At 39.9% G+C, this 19646-nt stretch overlaps 1 protein-coding gene across 2 annotated transcripts in view; it reads left to right on the top strand.

Moving 5' to 3' along the window:
• Positions 1-15557: 15557 nt before the first annotated feature.
• Positions 15558-19646, top strand: part of ROCK1 (Rho associated coiled-coil containing protein kinase 1) — a 158611-nt gene continuing 154522 nt past the window's right edge. For both annotated transcript variants that reach the window (XM_037031681.1, XM_037031672.1), the window contains exon 1: positions 15558-16524. In XM_037031681.1, the coding sequence (XP_036887576.1) occupies positions 16432-16524 (93 nt within the window). In that variant the 5' untranslated portion in view covers positions 15558-16431. The remainder of the gene's footprint in view (positions 16525-19646) is intronic.

The following is a 19646-nucleotide window of genomic DNA, read 5'->3' as shown; positions in this document are numbered from 1 at the left end:
TATAGACCCAGTAGCAATTTAGTAAAATGGCTGAGGAAAAGATAATAAATATATCATAGTCAACAATACTCCTTTATACCAATAATCATGAAATAATCAAAACAAAGTTCTAATTCAGGACAGCAATGAAAGTTTTAGAATACCCAGAAATAATTTCAGTGAGAACTATGTGTGGCCTGGGTGATAAAAATCTATATAACTTTATCAAATACATATTTTTAAATTTTTAATAAGTTACTAATTTTTATTAGGGACGTAAATTATCATAAATTTTCTTTTCTAATTAAATTATGAATTTAAAATATTCTCAGTTTAAATGTCAGTGGAATGGAGGAAGTTGGGGAGATACTTAAAAAAATTACTCTAAAAAATTATATGTAAAAATAACTGTTTAAAATACCTTAGGAACTTGTCTTGTACAACTAAGTAATGAAGAGATAGTCAACCTATCAGATGCACAGTTCAAAACACTGGTATTCAGAATGCTCACAGGATTGGTTGAATGTGGTCACAAATTAGATAAAAAAATAAAGGCTATGCTAAGTGAAATAAAGGAAAATGTACAGGGAACCAATAGTGATGGGAAGGAAACTGGGACTCAAATCAATGGAGTGGACCAGAAGAAAGAAAGAAACCACTAAACAGAAAAGAATGAAGAAACAAGAATTCCAAAAAATTAAAGAGGCTTAGGAACCTCTGGGATATCTTTAAATGTTCCAACATCCAAATTATAGGGGTACCAGAAGGAGAAGAGGAAGAGCAAGAAATTGAAAACTTATCTGAACAAACAATGAAGGAGAACTTCCCCAATCTGGCAAAAAAAAAAATAGACTTCCAGGGAGTCCAGGAAGCTCAGCGAGTCCCAAAGAAGGTGGACCCAAGAAGGAACACACCAAGGCACATCATAATTACATTAGCCAAGACTAAAATGAAGGAGAGAATCCTAGAAGCAGCAAGGAATAAGGGGACAGTCACCTACAAAGGAGTACCCATCAGACTGTCAGCGGATTTCTCAAAAGAGACCTTCCAGGCAAGAAGGGGCTGGAAAGAAGTATTCCAAGTCATGAAAGACAAGGACATACATCCAGGATTGCTCTACCCAGCAACTCTTTCATTTAGAATGTAAGGGCAGATAAAGTGTTTCTCAGATAAGGTCAAGTTAAAGGAGTTCATCATCACCAAACCCTTAGTATATGAAATATTAAAGGGATTCACCTAAGATAAAAATATGAATAGTAAAATGACAGAAAACTCTCATTTATTAACAACCACACCTAAAACAAAAACAGAAGCAAACAACTAGAACAGGAACAGAGTCACAGAAATGGAGATTACATGGAGCATTATCAACAGGGGAGTGGGAGAGGAAGAGAGGGAGAAAGGTACAGAGAATAAGTAGCATAAATGGTAGGTAGAAAATAAAAAGGGGGAGAGTAAGAATAGTATAGGAAATGTAGAAGCCAAAGAACTTGTATGTGTGACCCATGGACATGAACTAAAGTGGGGGAATGTGGGTGGAAGGAGGTATGCAGAGTGGAGGGGAGTGAAGGGGAGAAAATGGGACAACTGTAATAGCATAATCAATAAAATATATTTTTAGGGGAGACTTCCACCAAAATGGAGGCATAGGTGGAAACACTGTGCCTTCTCTCACAACCAAGTTTGAATACAACAAAGGTTTGGAGAACAAGGATACACCCAAAGACCAGAAAATGGAATTATATGGAAGTCCTACAACTACGAACTGAACCGTTCAACGAGGATGGTAAGAGAGGCGGAGCCAGCAGCAGAGCTGGGTCAGGCAGGACAGGTCCCCCGACCTGGCCATGCAGGCAGCCCGGAACCAGTCGGGGTGTGGGGCAGACTGACTGTGGTCGTGCATTTGCACACAGTGAGACGGACCACTCAGGCCCCAGGGGGCGAACCCAGTGGTGGAGGGCTGATGGCGGTAGCACACTCGCGTGCAGTGGAACAAAAGGCCTGGGCCTGGTGACAGTGGTGGCTGCAGCGCCGGTGGGGGCCGAGGCGGCAGGCAGGCGGCAGAGGGAAGCCATTGTCCCTCTTTGACTCCACCCCCACATACAAGGTCACAACCCAGCGACTTAGTTGCCCTGCTCTAGTGGACACTTTAGGGCTCTGATCCTGCTACGGAACAGGCACGAACAGCCCAAAAGATGGTGCAAGAAGAACTCAAAGTCCCAGAGCCAATAACTCTAAGCGACCAAGAAATTGCCAGCCTCTCAGAAGCACAATTCAGGACACTATTTATCAGGATGCTCACAGAACTGGTTGATTATAGTCACAAATTAGAGGAACATATGAAGGCTAAACTAATTGAAATGAAGGGAGATGCACAGGAAACCAATAGTGATGGAAAGGAAACTGGGACTCAAATCAATGGAATGGACCAGAAGGAAGAACAAAACATCCCACCAGAAAGGAATGAAGAAATGAGAATTCAAAAAAATGAGGAGAGGCTTAGGAACCTCCAGGACATCTTTAAACGTTCCAACATCCGGATTATAGGGGTACCAGAAGGGGGAAAGAAACAGCCACGAGTGGAAAACTTATTTGAACAAATAATAAAGGAGAACTTCCCCAGTCTGGCAAAGGAAATAGACTTCCAGGAAATCCAGGAAGCTCAGAGAGTCCCAAAGAAGTTGGACCCAAGAAGGAACACACCAAGGCACATCATAATTACATTAGCCAAGACTAAAATGAAGGAGAGAATCCTAGAAGCAGCAAGGGATAAGGGGACAGTCACCTACAAAGGAGTACCCATCAGACTGTCAGCGGATTTCTCAAAAGAGACCTTACAGGCAAGAAGGGGCTGGAAAGAAGTATTCCAAGTCATGAAATCCAAAGACCTACAGCCAAGATTGCTTTATCCAGCAAAACTTTCATTTAGAATGGAAGGACAGATCAAGTGCTTCTCATATAAGGTCAAGTTCAAGGAGTTCATCATCACCAAGCCCTTATTATATGAAATGTTAAAGGGACTTATATAAGAAAAAGAAGATGAAAAATACGAACAGTGAAAGGACAGCAAACTCAGTTATTAACAACCACACCTAAAACAAAAACAAACTAAGCAAGCAGCTAGAACAGAAATAGAACTACAGAAATGGAGATCACATGGAAGGTAAGCAACAGGGAAGTGGGAGGAGGAGAGAGGGGGAGAAGGTACAGAGAATAAGTAGCATAGAGAGTGGGGAGAAAATAGGGGAAGGGCAAGAGTAGTGTGGGAAATGTAGAAGCTAAAGAACTTATGACACATGGACATGAACTAAAGGGGAGGAAGGTGGGTGGGAGGGGGTGTGCAGGTTGGAGGGGAAAGAAGGGAGGAATGGGACAACTATAATGGCATAATCAATAAAAGCTATTAAAAAGTACAATTAGATTCTCACTTTATTCAACATAACAAAATACATTTCAATGGAAGTTTTAAAAAAGGAAAAAGAAAACCAAGCCATGGTGGGGTTACGGTGGAGGGAGAAATTGAAATATATATAAAAGTTTTGAAAGGTGAAAATAGTTTTTTAAACAGAAAATAGTAAAAGAAATTTTTTAAAACTCATGAATTTGACAGAATATGTTTAAATTAACAGGTCAATTGTAAAAAATATATTAAACTGTCCCCAGTAGGGGACATATGAGAGGCAATCACACATTGATATTTCTCTCCCACTCTTTCTCCTTCCCTTCCCCTCTCTGTAAAAATAAATAAATAAAATACTGAAAAAAATAAATACTGTACTTTAAAAAAAATTAACACGGTAATTTTTCAATTATAAAAGATTAGTGTCTTTAAAACATCCATATATACATAGGTATATACATGCATATATGTTAATATGTATGATCTTACAAATCAATAAGAAATTTTAAGACCAAATTGATGAATAGGCACAGATTATAAATTAAGTCATAGAAAAAGAAAAACAACTAGTTAACAAACATATAGTAAAATATTCAACCTCCTAGTAATCAAAGATATGTACATTATTACAACAATGAGTTAAGGTGTTAATAATGACACAAGCACATCCAGTGCTAGTGAGAATATGATAAAAAGGAACATAAACATTCATAGTGGGAATATAAACTTGATTTTCTATTTTGAAAAACTATAAGGCAAAAGATATCAAAAGTGTTTATGATGTTTTGACCCAGTTCTAAGAATCATTTCTAAGGAGATAATTCTCAACAACTTATGCATAAAAATGCTTATAATAGCACTTATTCATAAGATGAAGAGAGTAATGCATAAAGAGAGTTTAGCATAAACTATGCTAAACAACTAGAATGGAATACTATGCAGGTGTTAAAAGTTATGTTTAAGGAAAAATGTTTCTATGATTATGTAACCTGGAAAAGACAGTATAGAAGAATTTTACACACAGCATGTAAAACAAACAATTCTTTGCCAGGGGAAAAAACAAAAGAAAAGCTTGGAGTTTCTCAGTAGTAAGGTATGGGTATATGGGTGATTTTTGGTCTCTGCCTTACTTTTCCTTATTTTCTAAAATTTAAAAATAAGCGTACTATTTTTATAATGAAAAGAAAACATAATTATTGCTTTTAAAGTCCTAGTTTATGTACTAGGGTGTGTATAAAGCAGCAATGACAAGAATAGAAACAGAAACAAATGCATAAATTCAATTAGCAGAGTACACTGTCTACAAACAAAAAAGGGGAAAGTGCCATGGTTATTAGCAAAGAATAGGGAGAGTGTAGATTGGTAATATTTACATGTTGATGGGTGGGTATGAGGGATTATTTAGTGAGACAAGTTCTTCTCTCCTCCAAAGCTACGTAGTAGCTGGGGTGGGGCAGCAGGTCCAGGTGGGAGAGCTTGCTCTCTGCATCCACAGTCAGGACAAAGTGCCTTTAAGCTGTATCCTCTCCTCGGGACTAGCTCCCAGTCAGTCTGGGCACAGGCCGCTATGGTTCTGGAGTCTACTGACTGGCAGTGGAATGGGCTGAGCTGGGCACTTGCCCTGCTGGGGAAGCAGCAAGGAGGAGCAGCCTAGTGTTTTGTCACAGGGAGAGGTAGCCATGGGAGTTTAGGAACATAATATTGCACTGCTAAGGTGTGAGCTGCAAGGGAGACAGATGCCGGGAGGCCATCCCACCCAGAACCTTCGTTTTAGCAGACTAGCTGAATTATGGCATGTGAGTCAAGCTGTTAAACCAGGTATCCTGGGCTTGTTTTCTGCCTCTCACAGTCTCAGATGTCTAGGACATGGGGGGCAAGTCTTGGGGAGGTCTCCTCAGCCAATCTTATCTAGGAGTCCAGAAGTCCAGGAGCCAGGATCTGTAACTGCAGTAGGAAGTAACTCTGCTAGTGTGGGCATCTGTGCCCAGGGAGAAGAGGCAATGCCAGCTGGTGCCTCATGTGAGCAGCCCCTAATGGCATCGCTGACTCTCCTTACTTTTCTCTCCTGTTTTCGGACTACAGCCTTTGTCCGAAGCTCTTTCCTGTCTTTACTTTCGGTCTTGAGCTCCTAGTGATTCCAAATGGGAGACAGCCAGTGGAGGAGCCACTTTCAAGGTCTGTGAAAGATGGAAACTGTGGGTTATACAGATCTCAAGGGATCTGCTCATCTCAAGGCTCATCCCAGCACCTACCTACTGGGATGTGGGTTTGGAGAACAAAGAGGTTGTGAGTGAGTGGTGCTTTCTCCCTTTCTCCTGATTTTCAGAGGCCTTTACTATCTAAATTGCAGCTGTGTATTCAATAGGTGGCTAACTAGGGGATGATGTCAAACAGGATGTCTGATCATAGAGGGCCTTGTGCTGTGTGGGCCTGAACAGTGTGGTTTTATGTTTGGCCTTATCCTCCTCCTATGTGTGTGTGTGCATGTACAAACACACAGAGTTTGCATTCCCCAAAAGTGCATCCTGCTGTCGTGGGAGGTGCCTTTCTGTGGAGCACTGACCCAAGAGAGTGAAGGCAGAGGGCCATGTCAGGACTTTCTCCTGAGCTGTCCTCCTTCCTCAATCCTAGGTGCCTTATGAGGTGTAGCTCTTTACTAAGCCACATCCTTGTTTGAGAAACCATAGGACACTGACTGGACATTGTGTAGCACTGTCATATGTGGTATTTCTTTGGGATTGCTGTACTTCATCCACTGGGCTTGCCCTTTCTTCACAGTCACTTCCTGCCCAGCTCTTACCTGTCCTTCAAAGTCCTGGATAGAACTAGCAGCTCAATAAGTGATTACTGAATAAAAACCAAAGTTTGGTGTCCTGGATCATATGGGAAGAAGATTCAAATATGACAGCACCTTCCCCCTACTCTTTCTTCCTGGCATCTTTGTCCTTAGGGAGGCTGTTACCTTGGGCCACTGTGCTATTAGATCACAAGTAGACTGTGAGTTCATGAGCATCAGGGTCTTTGCCTCTTTGATTTTCCCCCTGCTTCTGCCTCAACTCTTATGGCACATGTCTCTCATTAGAATAGTGCTCTCTAGTCCTATCTGGTGTGGCTTAGCGGGTAGAGCACTGGCAAGAGAACCAAAATGTTGCCAGTTCAATTCTCAGTCAGGGTACATTCCTGGGTTGTGGGCCAGGTCTCTGGTTGGGAGCTTATGAGAGGTAACCATTCAATGTATCCACATATCAATGTTTCTCTCCTCTCTTTCGCCCTTTCCATCTCTCTAAAAATGAATAAATAAAATCATTTTTAAGAAAAAGAATAATGCTCTCTTTATGCATTTCTTTTCTCAGGAGCACTAGAACCTAGGGGGCCCCAAGGCTTTCATAAGTCAGGCAACCACAGAATTTTACTCCTCTAACTCAAAAACACAATACCTTCATGTTCAGAAGGAAGTGGTTACAGAAGTATGACTTTTGTCCCTATTCCCTCAAGAATGAGGAGTGAAAAAGCTCAGGGGGGAAATATTAGATAGGACAAGGGTCTCAAGGTCTAGGGCATTCTTACTAAATGCTATTCTTGCTAAATGTTAAAATGAAGCACAAAATTTTGCAATCAGCTGTATCAGGAAGCGTTTGACAGGAACACAACCCAATTACAATTGTATTATACTTACAATAGTACAATTGGATGTACTTATTGCCTCCCCAATAAGTACATCCAATTGAAATCAACATGTACTTGACCAAACTGTATATATAAGCAATGAGTAATCCTCCTTTTGGGGAGGCAGAACTTTGGATATGCTCCTTTATTGGCTGCAAGTAATAAAACTACCTTCCAACAACTACATTTCATTCTTGAATAGAATACCCCAAGCAGCAAACCTCTTGAGTATGGTAAGAGGATCAGTGCCTCTTTTCCAGTTACATTTATTCTAAGGAAGATGTTATAATCCAGGAGGTATTTGAAAGATGGAAGGGAGGGGGAAGTGGTGAAATGTCAGAGATAGACATTTTTCTGTCTCTGAGTGTTGGTATGGAAGTCCTAAAGTTGGACTTAAATGAATGGTAAAAGTTGTAATGAATAATAAAAAGAGAAGTAAATATTGGGTGAACAGCCAGTCACTGCCCAAAAAGGAAATTCACCAGTTTAAGGGCCCTAAAGTGGAAGATGTAAGAACCTAAAAAGCAATGGGTCAGAAAGCACACTTGGATTCAGAGGAGTGATGCTAGGTAGGAGGGGAAATTTTGGATAGGAGGCTGTTGCAAAAATGAGAGAGGTATGTGACCAACTATGTGTATCTTTTATTATGTCCTTGATCTGTGCCTCTCTCTTTTACTGTGGTCATGCATCTACCATCTCAGGAGGTCACAAACATAACAGTCCCTACCCTTGAAATAAATTGTAATATCAGTAATTTTCATGAGTGGTAATGTTAGTGTGGTAATAAGAGGGTCCCCAAGATGACAATGGCACAGAGCAGGGAAGTAGTTTTTTACATAAATCTATTTCTCCATTCTGTTTTTAGGGTCAATGCAAGTATTTTTGCAGTTGAATGGAACAGCAGCTTCTAAGAAATAAAAAACAGATGTTAGAAGAAGGCATTCCAGGCTGAGCCAGAAGAAGCCCCAAGGGCACTCTGTGCTCACAGTTTACCCTATACTTTTCCTTGTTATAATACATCCCCAACTCTCCCTGAGTGGCACCAACACAATAGTAGATCTAAAGTGTTAAAATACACCGACTCTCAAGCTCAAATGTCCTTCAAAAGAGGTGAATGAACATATTCCATCTGATTTACCTCTTAGATATAGAAAAATAAGTACATAGACATTACTTTGGGGTAAATATTAATCATATAAAGCCAACCTCTTAAAAGAGAAATGAACCTAAATTTTCACAACTTTCAGTTTACTAAAATTGTTCAGAATCAAGTAAAATTGTTGTACATTAAAAAATTATAATGCCCTTTGGAAGTGTTATATTAAAAATAGTATGTATCATACTTTCTTGAAAATATTAGCTAAAGTTTCTATAGGAACTTAGCCACATCACATTCTTAACACATTTGTGGTATGCAATTTTGAAATTACAGGAAATTTATGGCACTGAATTACAATTGATAGGCAATTTACAATAGAAAACAGAACTTTTAGTATATATTTTTTAGACAGAATAGACATGAATAGACATTCAATTGAATATGTATTAAATTGAAAAAATATAAAAACACAGGTAAAATGTTTCTATGTGGCGATGACAAGTTTATAATAATTTTAAAATCTGGAGGACTTCTGGCCAAGATTGAGGCATATGCACATATACTTTGCCTTCTCACACAGCCAAAAGAAGGACAACAACAAATTTAAAAACAAAAAATTACCAGAACTGCCAGAAAATCAAACTGTATGGAAGTCTGACAACCAAGGAATTAAAGAAGAAACATTCATCCAGACCAGTAGAAGGGGCATAGATGGGCAGCCGGGGCAGTAAGGATGCATGGCAAGGTGGTGGCTGGCAGACCAGGTGGCACCAAATTTGCGTGCAGATAAACTGGGAGGAATACCTGGGGATCAAGACAGACTACATAACCCAGGGTTCCAGCACAGGGAAATAAAGCCTCAAAACATCTAACTGTAGAAACCTGTGGGGGTTGCAGAGGCAGAAGAAACTCCCAGCCTCATAGGAGAGTTTGTTGGAGAAACCCACAGGGTCCTAGAACATACACAAACCCACCCACCTAGGAATTCCTAGTTTGCTTGTGGGTGCCAGGGGAAGTGACTGAAAGCCAACTGAGAGTTGAGCAAGCAGCACTGTTCCCTCTCAGACCCCTCCCCCCACATACAGTGTGCCACAACACAGCTACATGGGTTGCCCCACTCTGGAGGATACCTAAGGCTCTGCCCCTTACAACATAACAGGTGTGCTGAGACAAAAAAAAAAAAAATATATATATATATATATATATATATATGGCCCAAATAAAAGAGCAGATCAAAGCTCCAGAAAAAATATAACTAAGGGATGAAGAAATAGTCAACCTATCATATGCACAGTTCAAAACACTGATAATCAGGCTGCTCACAGAAATGGCTGAGTATGGTCACAAAACAGAGGAAGAAGTAAAGGCTATGCTAAGTGAAAGAGGGAAATGTACAGGGAACCAACAGTGAAGGGAAGGAAACTGGAACTTAAATCGATGGTTTGGAGCATAAGGAAGGAATAAACATTCAACTAGAACAGAATGAAGAAATGAGAATTCAAAAAAAATGAGATGTTTAGGAACCTCCGGGACAACTTTAAACATTCCAACATTTGAATCATAGGGGAGTCAGAAGTAGAGGAAGAATAAGGAATTGAAACTTTTCTGAAAAAATAATGAAGGAGAACTTCCCCAATCTGGCAAAAGAAATAGACTTCCAGGAAGTCCAGGAAGCTCAGAGAGTCCCAAAGAAGTTGGACCTGAGAAAGCACACACCAAGGCACATCATAATTACATTACCCAAGATTAAAGATAAGAAGAAAATCTTAAAAGCAGCAAGAGAAAAGAAGACAGTTACCTACAAAGGAGTTCCCATAAGACTGTCAGCTGATTTCTCAAAAGAAACTTTGCAGGCAAAAAGGGGATGGAAAGAGGTATTCCAAGTCATGAAAGGCAAGGACTTACATCCACGATTGCTCTATCCAGCAAAGGTTTCATTTTAAATGGAAGGTCAGATAAAGCGCTTCCCAGACAAGGTAAAATTAAAAGAGTTCATCATCACCAAGTCCTTATTATTTGAAATGTTAAATGGATTTATCTAAGAAAAAGAAGATGATTGAAACTATGAACAGTGAAAGGACAACAAACTCACAACTATCAACAACTGAACCTAAAACAAAAACAAAAACAAACTAAGCAAAGACCTAGAACAGGAACAGAATCACAGAAATAGAGATCACATGGAGGGTTATCATTGGGGAGGGAGAGGGGGGAGAATAAGGGAAAATATACAGGGAATAAGAAACATAAATGGTAGGTAAAAAATAGACAGGGGGAGGTCAAGAATAGTATAGGAAATGGAGAGGCCAAAGATCTTATATGTATGACCCATGGACATGAATTAAGGGTGGGGGAATGCTGGTGGGGTGGGTGGAGGGCAGAGTGATATAAAGGGGAGAGAAAAAATGGAAAAAGTGTAATAGCACAATCAAAAATACATTAAAAAATAAAATAAAATCTAGAAGCATTCCTTAATTTGTTTAAAAAGATTTACATTTCTTTTGTGCAAGGTTTTGTTGAAGTAAAGACGGCAAGTAAACATGAGTTAATTTGTCATTCCTTTATAATGCTCCATTGTGGATAGCTTTCTTCTACAGTGGTTAATATTAAAAAGGATAAAAGCTACTTTATATATATACGTATATATATGCATTTTACTATCAATAATTCATTTCATGAAATCCAACTGCTTTGGTTATCTATTGCTGAGAAACTACCTCTAAACTTAATATCTTGAAGTATCAATCATTTTATTATTTGCTAATGAGTCTGCTGTGTGGATAGTGCTTGGAAGGATTAGCTTGTTTCTGCACCACATGGCATCATCTGAGATGTTTCTAATGGCTAGGTGCTGCTGGAATGGTACAACTTGGGTCATGAATCTCGAGTCTCAGGTTTCAAGGTCTGCTGGATTTCTCAGTTGTCTTTTGTGTGATCTCCTCACGTAATTAGTTTGGGTTTCCTCACAACAGGGTGATCTCAATTTAGTTGGACTTCCCAGAGCACTAAACTGTTAGTTGCCAGGCAAACTCTAAAAGTTTAGGTCTGACACTGGCACAGTGCTATTTTTGCTGCATTCTGTTGGTTAAAGCAGGTCATTAGGTCCCAGCCCATATTCAGTATAGGAGGAAATTCCACAGGGGCATGAAAACCGGAAGACATGGTTCATTGGGGTATCTTTGGAGGCTAGCTGCATCAATGCTTATGAGAAATCCCATAAACATTAAATTGAGTCTATTTCCTACCAAATAACCAAAAGCAAAAGGCTGCTCGCCTTAATTGCGTTTCACTATACACAAGTCTACACTCAAATCTTTCTGATTTTTCCATGGTCTCTCCCAAATATGCCTCATTGAAATGCTTTTAGCACTGCAGTTTCTTCATGAGGTACTAGAATGACCTAAATGAAGAAACATCTAAATGAAACATTTCCAGATGTATGAATTTCAAAACCCAGAAAAAATAAGGTATGACTAACTTTATATATTTGCAGAGTTGTCAACTTTGTATTTTTTTAAATTTGTAAGAACAATAAAAACTGTACCATTTACTATTACTCTTGCTTCTTAAAAGAAAGTACATTTAATTATTTTTTAAAAGTAATAAAGAGAATTTCAGATTCCAGGGCAATCTTAAATTAGAATTGCTTATGAAAACATAACAGTATTATGTCTTTTTAAATACTTTTTTGAAATTTATTTATTTATTTTTAGAGGGGAAAGGAAGGAGAGAGGGAGAGAAATATCAATGTGTGGTTGCCTCTCGTGCATCTCCTACCAGGAACTGGCCTGCAACCCAGGCATGTGCCCTGACTGGGAATTGAACCACGGTTGTTTGGTCTGCAGGCCTGCGCTCAATCCACTGAGCTACACCAGCCAGGACACAGTATTATGTCTTTATTCCTCTCATTTTGGTGCAGGTAAGGAAAATTCTATTAATAACTGTCACTGGTTCTTGGATCTAGAATTTGGGAACCTCTAGTCAAGCCACTGTTGCTGAACATCATCAAGGTCCTTTATATTCTGAACCTTGCCAAAATCATTCCACATCTTTCCCTAAAAACTGTAATCATACTGATCACATTGCAAATTTTATAAACTCCCTCTTTTATATGGAATCATTTAAATCTGTGCTAATGCAAATAATACAACTATGAAATACCTGTTATTGTGTTAAGATTGGATAGTGTTAGAATACTCAGCAGTTATAAATAGGGACTCTTGAGTCAAACTGCCTGTTCCAATCTGAGTTGTCATAACCTTGAGAAAAAACCCTTTAACTTAAATAAATCTAACCTTTCTATACTTCAGTTTCCCCATCTATGACGTAGGTATAATCATAGCAGAGTTCTTTTGAAGTTTTAATAAACACTATGAATAAAGTACATGGATTAGTGCCTAGCACATGATAAGCACTCAGCATGTATAGTTAATATATTTTTATTATACTTATACATAAATGTGTATCAGTATTTTGAGATCGATTTAGAACCTTAACATACAAGATCTGTCTGGGAAAAGTCCAGTCATTGTTAATATAACGAGAACAGTTTGCCTGACATTGATGTAACCTGGCAATCAAAGAGAGTGAACTGTAATGCTCATGGATGAACAATGATGACTTCACTGTACTAGTCAGTGGGGGTGGTAGATGCTATTGAATCAACATGTATACTGTGTGAGTGACTCATTCAAAATGACTGAGTATGTAGAGCAACAAATTTGCATCAAATTTTGCTTTAAGCACAAACATTCCTCCATGGAAACTATGTGGATGATTCAGAATCTTTCGGAGGTGATGCAATGAGTGCAGCACAGAAAGTACTGTGGCACAAATGCTTCAAAGATGTTTGAGAATCTGTTGAAAATGATTCATGTTCTAATCTGCAACAAGCAGAACACCTGAGAATGTAGAAGGTGTAGGGGCTGCAATCAGCAAAGATCAGTGACAGACACTGCAAGAACTAGAAGCTGATATGGGAGTTCCAAAAACTACTGTCTCTGAGATTTTGGATACAGGATCTTGGCACAAAGCATATCATTCTGTAGCTTCTGCTACTAAAGCAGAAGAAACAACGTAGTGCAGTTGCTAATGACTTAATTCAAACCACTACCAATGAACCAGATTTCCTTAAGAAGGTCATAACCACAGATGAATCGTGGGTGTACAGCTATAATTTGGAAACAAAGGCCCAGTATCCTAATGGAAGTGTCTTGGTTCTTTCCACCCAAGGAGGGCACAGCAAAGTCACAGCAAGATCAAGACCATGTTAACTGTATTTTTTATTGTGAAGGTGTTGTCCATCATGAGCATGCCCCTCCAAGTCAAAGAATTAATGAGGAGTACTACTGGAATGTACTTCATTGGTTGAGAGATGCAATATGACAAAAATGGCTGCAGCTATGGGCAACTGGTGATTGGCAGCTACATCACAATGCACACACTCATGTATCACATCTCACACACTTTTTTGGCAAAACATCAAATCACGAAGGTGACTGAGTAGCCCTATTGTACAGAGATGGTGCCCTGTGACTTCTGGCTTTTCCCAAAAATAAAATCACCTTTGAAAGAGAAGGAATTTCAGATTATCAATGAGACTCAGCAAAATACAGCAGGGCAGCTAATGGCAATTGGGAGAACTTGTGAAGTCCCAAGGTGACTGAGATATCATTGTCCTGTGCAAAATGTTTCTTGTGCCTTCTTCAATAAATGTCTTTATTGTTCATTATCATGTGGCTGAATACTTTCTGGACAGGCCTCCTATAAGGATAACCTCAAATAGTCGCAATTGGACAATAAAATTTTAAAGTAGAAAGAGATGTTAATGTCATGTAATTCTACTCTATTAAAGGTCAGGACTTTTATAAAATGTGTAGACCCCACATATATTTCTAGTAGCTCTGGCCAATTGGTTTCCAGTCCCACTCATATTTATCAGTGCCATTCATGTATTAACTCCCTGTATTTTTTCGTATGTGTCCAAAGAGAAAGCAACATAATGTCACAGTCTCTGTACAACAACAAAATTCCTAAGAATACCTAAAAATGGTAATAAAAAAGGACAAGCAGGGTTTAGAAAATTTTAGAGCAACTGCCAGATTTATTTTAAGCCCTATGCTTAAAAATAAATTTAATTCACATGACTGGCTTAAAGTACCAGAGCCAAGAAAAGTCACTGCAAAAGCATTTAATAAATACCTGAATCTTGTCTAGATGTTGTCTTCAAGATTCTTGCGAATTTCCTATCTTGATTTATACAGTGGATTTTGTATCTAAATGTTTTTTATATATAATAAAATGAAAAAAGAATAGTTTTTCAAACGATTCATTTCCTAACTTCTGACTCCCATCAGAAAGTTGTTGGACTGTTCAGATGCTGTCCAATACTTTTTACATAGAAAGAAAGCTGGTTCATCTTTAGCATTCCCAGTGTGAGGTAAAACATTCACGTTTTCTGTTTCTAGCAATACTTAATTAGACCTGAGCAAAAAGAACTAACGTTGATTAAAAATAAGTTAAATTGAGTAAGAAGTCTTTCATCTTTTCACATCACAGTCAATGAAGCAATTAAATTAGGGAGGAAATGCCTATTATTTTCATTTTGTACATTAACTCAGGTAAAACCACAATTCTGTTTCACTGAACGTTTTAAAATTCAAACGGGAATATTACACATCAAGAAGAGAACTACAAAGGGAGTGTTAATGGTGTGGGAGAACTAGTATAAATAACTAAAAATGATTTTTTTAACTGAGATTATTTTCCTGTTTTAAAAAAATAAATTGAGCCTGACTTGCATTGACTATATTTTCTGGAGTTAACATTTTAACGCTCCCCGACACAACCGCTTGGCTTGGGAAGGCTGAATACTGATTTGCTTTTTACCTTCCCCGTGGAATGTGGACGAATTAAAAAGGTTGCAGGATTTACGGAGGGCCGAGGACTAAAACCAAACCCCGCTGGTGCCAAAATGTTGGTGCCTGCTGGCGAAAAAGCATCTTGACTAAAAAACAACAAAAACCCCTTATCTCCAAAATAACAAAAACAAGCCCCCTTTCTAGTTGGAACTCTCTGGATGATAGCAGCCCAGAGGAAGCAGAGCTGCGGCAGCTGCCAAGACTGGTCCAGAGGCAGCTGGAGATCAGCTCCCACCCCGACCTCCACAGCAGCTCTGGAACCCTGTGTGCCTCCTCAAAACTTGCCAAGCAAGGGCTATGCCGCCTGCCGACCGCAGCACCCAGTCGACTTCTCCCCACTGCCAGCTTCTACCGCTTGTCAGCGTAGCTCAGAGAACACCCCACCTTCCGCCCCGCCTTGTCGGGCCCCGCAGTGAAGCCAGTGCGCAGGCGCAGGCCCCAGCCGGTTCCCCTTCTTAGCGTCCGCGCTCCGCATGCGCAGTTCGCACCGGCGGTCTCCGTTTGTTTAAACAGGAAGGCGGACATATTAGTCCCTCACTGCCCCCCTCGCCCCACCCCCCCAGGCATTCGCCGTCGCCGCTTGCCCTTTCCTCAGCACGGGCCACAGCGCCTCCCAGAAGATTCCCCCATCTGCAGCCGCCGGGACCGGCTCTAGTCTTCCTCAACGCCCGCTCTCCAGCCTTTCCAAGACTCCATCGGGCACCGACCTCGCCCTGCCCCGCCAGACCCCGCAGCAGACGCCCCAGCAGCGACGGGACAAAATGGGAAAGTGAGGACCAGGTCTCGGCCGACACGGATCCGTGCGTCTGGCCAGGCCAAGTGGAGCCGACGATGCGGAGCTAGACTGCCTACAGCGCTTCAGAACTGAGCGGGCCCGTCCCGTGGCCCGAGCGGCGGCGGCAGCAGCTGGCACAGCTCCGCACCCGCCCTTCGCTTTCGCCTTTCCTCTTTTCCCTCCCTGCTGCCCAGAGGCGTCTCCACCCTGCTTCTCTTTCTCTCCCCCTCCTGCCCATCTCGGGACGGGGCACCCTCCCTGGCAAAGGTGGCTGGGGCCCGCTAGTCTGAAGCACCCCGCGGGAGCAGCGAGGCGGTGGCGACGGCGCTGTCTGCTGTCGTGAGGGGCTGCCTGGTGGGATGCGACTTTGGGTGTCCGAGCGGCTGTGGGTCGCTGTTGCCCCGGGCCCGGGGTCTGGAGAGCGGAGATCCCCTCAGTGAGGGGAAGGAGGAGGGGGAACCGGGCGCACCTGGTGACCCTGAGGTTCCGGCTCCTCCACCCCGCGGCTGCGAACCCACCGCCGGAGGAAGTTGGGTGAAATTACTTTCCGCTGCTGGTGCTGGTACGAGGGTATTGTCACAGTAGAAGCAACATGTCGACTGGGGACAGTTTTGAGACTCGGTTTGAAAAAATCGACAACCTGCTGCGGGATCCCAAATCGGAAGTGAATTCTGATTGTTTGCTGGTGAGTAGCAGTGTTCTCTTTTGCCCGTGTGGGAATGTGTTTGCCTTCCACTTGCTTTCAGTCTAGTGATTTGCAGAAGAAATTTGCAGCTGTACATAATTTCGGGAAGCACCAAAATCTGGTGTTTTCTCTCCGAGGAATCTTGGAGTACCACTAAAGTCTCGTGCCGTGGTGCTCTTTATCACTGAACTGACTCTGTACTAACTACTCTCTGAACTTTTAGCTCTGATTCAGTTTATCATTACACAAAAGATACTTATAAATCTCTATTGGCGGGCGTCATATAAAAAGTTACCACGTCAAAGTTTTACTACTACGTATATAGTTTGTTGAATGGTGATCTTAGTAATATTAATCTTTTGACCGATTTGACAGTATTATTGGAAAGACTCCTTTTAATTTAGGCTTTAGCTCCTAAATTAGTTTTTAGACGTGGAAGTAACAATGGAGAATCGATATCGAGGAAGTGATTTTTGAGTCAAAATGTCACAGGTGACGAGTCTGAAGGAACTTTACCGGACCATTTAAAGTGTAAAAACCCTAGGAAACTGATGACAAGTCATCACAGCATTAATGTATTTTACAGTATTGTTGATTACAAAAGTAGCGCACGGATATTTTAACCCTATCTGCCATGTTTGGTGGTGGGGTGGTTAACAATATCACTTTTAAAACATCCTAAAGAAGGTTTTATGCTATGAAAGACCTAAATCCTATTTCAAAAATCCTTCAGTGGTTGATAGCATAAACAAGTAATTGGAGTTTTTTAGTTCCTTCAGTTTCTTCTAATAATAATAGTTGCAAACTCTTTTTGTGAGTTTCTTCTTTTACTTTACTGAATAACTGAAAGTTATATAATTCTTCTATTTTAGTCCAAACAAGCCATATAGTCTCTAAAGTTTCAGGGAATATGTATCTGAATAGTAATTTATGGCCTCCTCAGAATTAATGTTAGATGTACACAATACTTGGTATTAAGTGAACAAAGTACTATAATGCCATTCGAAGAAATAATACCATATAAAAATTTCACCTTGAATCAGGAAAATCATGTGAATTATTTAAAAGTAACATGCATTTTAGTTACTCTGTATACCAGTGTATATTTTTAAATGTGTATGGTTTTACAAGAAAGTGTTTCCCCCAAAAACTTTCAAAATTACTCTAAGCATCCTTCATAATGGAAATGAGTCTTGTGAGTTGTATGTTGGAAATGTCTCCCCCACATTGTGGATGCTCTTCATATTTAAAAACAGAAAGGAGGGTTGATGCTTAATACAATTTAAAACATATATTGAATGAGAGTAGTGGGAGGAATTAGGACATGTCTTTCTAGTAAGCATTTCTATAACTTCTAAGAAGCCTTGTTTTAATATTTATAAAATTTCCATATAGTGTTTGATTTTACTTTACTTTTTGATCCCTTTATTTCATGAAGTAGTAGGTAGTGTGTAGTAGAGTAGCTTTTTTTTTTCTTTAAACTTAGGAGGTCTTTTAGCCTGTTACTGTAGCTTCATTTGATAGGAACCTCACAGATTTATTGAACTGTGGTAAGTCATGGACTCTTTCCTTGGAAATCCAGTCTATTTAGGAAAACAAGACTTAATCTCACATCTATACACAGAAACAAAGCAAAACACTTCACAGATTGAGAAGATATGGGATAAATTTCAAATAGTTGGTATAGGTAATATTCTTGGGTACTGAAAAGAAGCAGTCACTGCGAACTGGGTGAGCCAGGGTTGCTTATGACGGATAGGTAGGACTTAGACCAGGTTTTCATAGGGGGAGTGGAGGATAGCATGAATATGTGGAGGATGGAGACATAACTGGCTATAACATGTTTAGGTGCACAGAAGATAAAGTTGGAAGGATAGATTGGGGACATAGTGTGGAGGATTTGATTGTTAGGCTAAGGAATTTAGATTTTCTTTAGTATGTTGTGGTTATTAAATATTTGTAAACAGGACTGTGCCAAGGATGAATGAAGAAAACGAATCTGGTAGTTGTGTGTAGGATGGGTTATATGGAAAGAGACTGGAGATAGGGTGAGGTTGGAGAGCTTTTAAGACATTATTTTAATAGTCCCAAAGTTATTAAAGTCCAAAATTGGGGCATTAGAATGGGGAAGGAGTAATTGATGGAACGTAATTGGCAGGATTAGGAAGAAAAGGCAGCCAAAGAAAGAGAAAGTAGTTAGATGATCCTAAACATTTTGAGCCTGTGTTATATAGGGAGACTAGTGAAAACAGCAAAATCAGTTTGGGAAATAGCTTTGGAAGAATAGGCAGCAGATAAATTCAATTTTAGATTTGTTGTATTTGACTGGATACTGGGACAACCACAAAGGAATGACCTTTAGACTATTTGGCTATTTGAAAGTGAGCTCATAGAGATAACAATTTGGAAGTCATTCGTACAGAGATGCAAGTTGAAAGTGATATAGTGATAAAGGGTAAAAGATGAAAGTTGAACAAAAGGAAGAGTTGAGAAGGTAGGAAGTCAAGGCTTTTCAGAGTTAGGACAGCAAGGTATCTTGGAGCCCACAATTTCTAAAAGAATATTTTAAGAAAGAAAATAATCAAAAGACTGATTTTTTCCCCTTGTAATCTTATAGTCGTGGCCCCCTTTTTTTTGTTTGTTTAGTTCCATAATTGTTTATTGATAGCTGTTGAAATTTTGTTACCATATTAATCTAAACTGATAAAGAGTAAAATATTTTTTGGAGACAATCCTTTTTCCAGTTTTGTAGTGTCTATCATAAATTTTTTTGCATGATATTTTATGTTTATTATTAAGTAGTCATTCATTCATTCTGTCATTGAGAAAGACCTATCAATAATTTCATCTTGCCCTGGCTGTGTAGCTCAGTGGATTGAGTGTGGGCCTGTGAACCATACAGTCACGGTTCGATTCCCAGTCAGGGCACATGCCTGGGTTGCAGGCCAGTTCCCAGCAGGGGATGCATGAGAAGCAACCATACATTGATGTTTCTCTTCCTCCCTCCTTCCCTTCCCCTCTAAAGATAAATGAATAAAATCTTTAAAAAAAAAGAGTGGGAAATTTAAAAAATAATAATAATTTCGTCTTTTTCTGTGGGTCTGTTCTTACTCTTTCCTCTC

The sequence above is a fragment of the Sturnira hondurensis genome, unplaced genomic scaffold (assembly GCF_014824575.4).
Source record: "Sturnira hondurensis isolate 20B ecotype Veracruz unplaced genomic scaffold, ASM1482457v3 Scaffold0001872, whole genome shotgun sequence".
NCBI lineage: Eukaryota > Metazoa > Chordata > Mammalia > Chiroptera > Phyllostomidae > Sturnira > Sturnira hondurensis.
The sequence above is the reverse complement of the archived record's forward strand: the minus strand, read 5'-3'. Positions and strand labels throughout refer to the sequence as shown.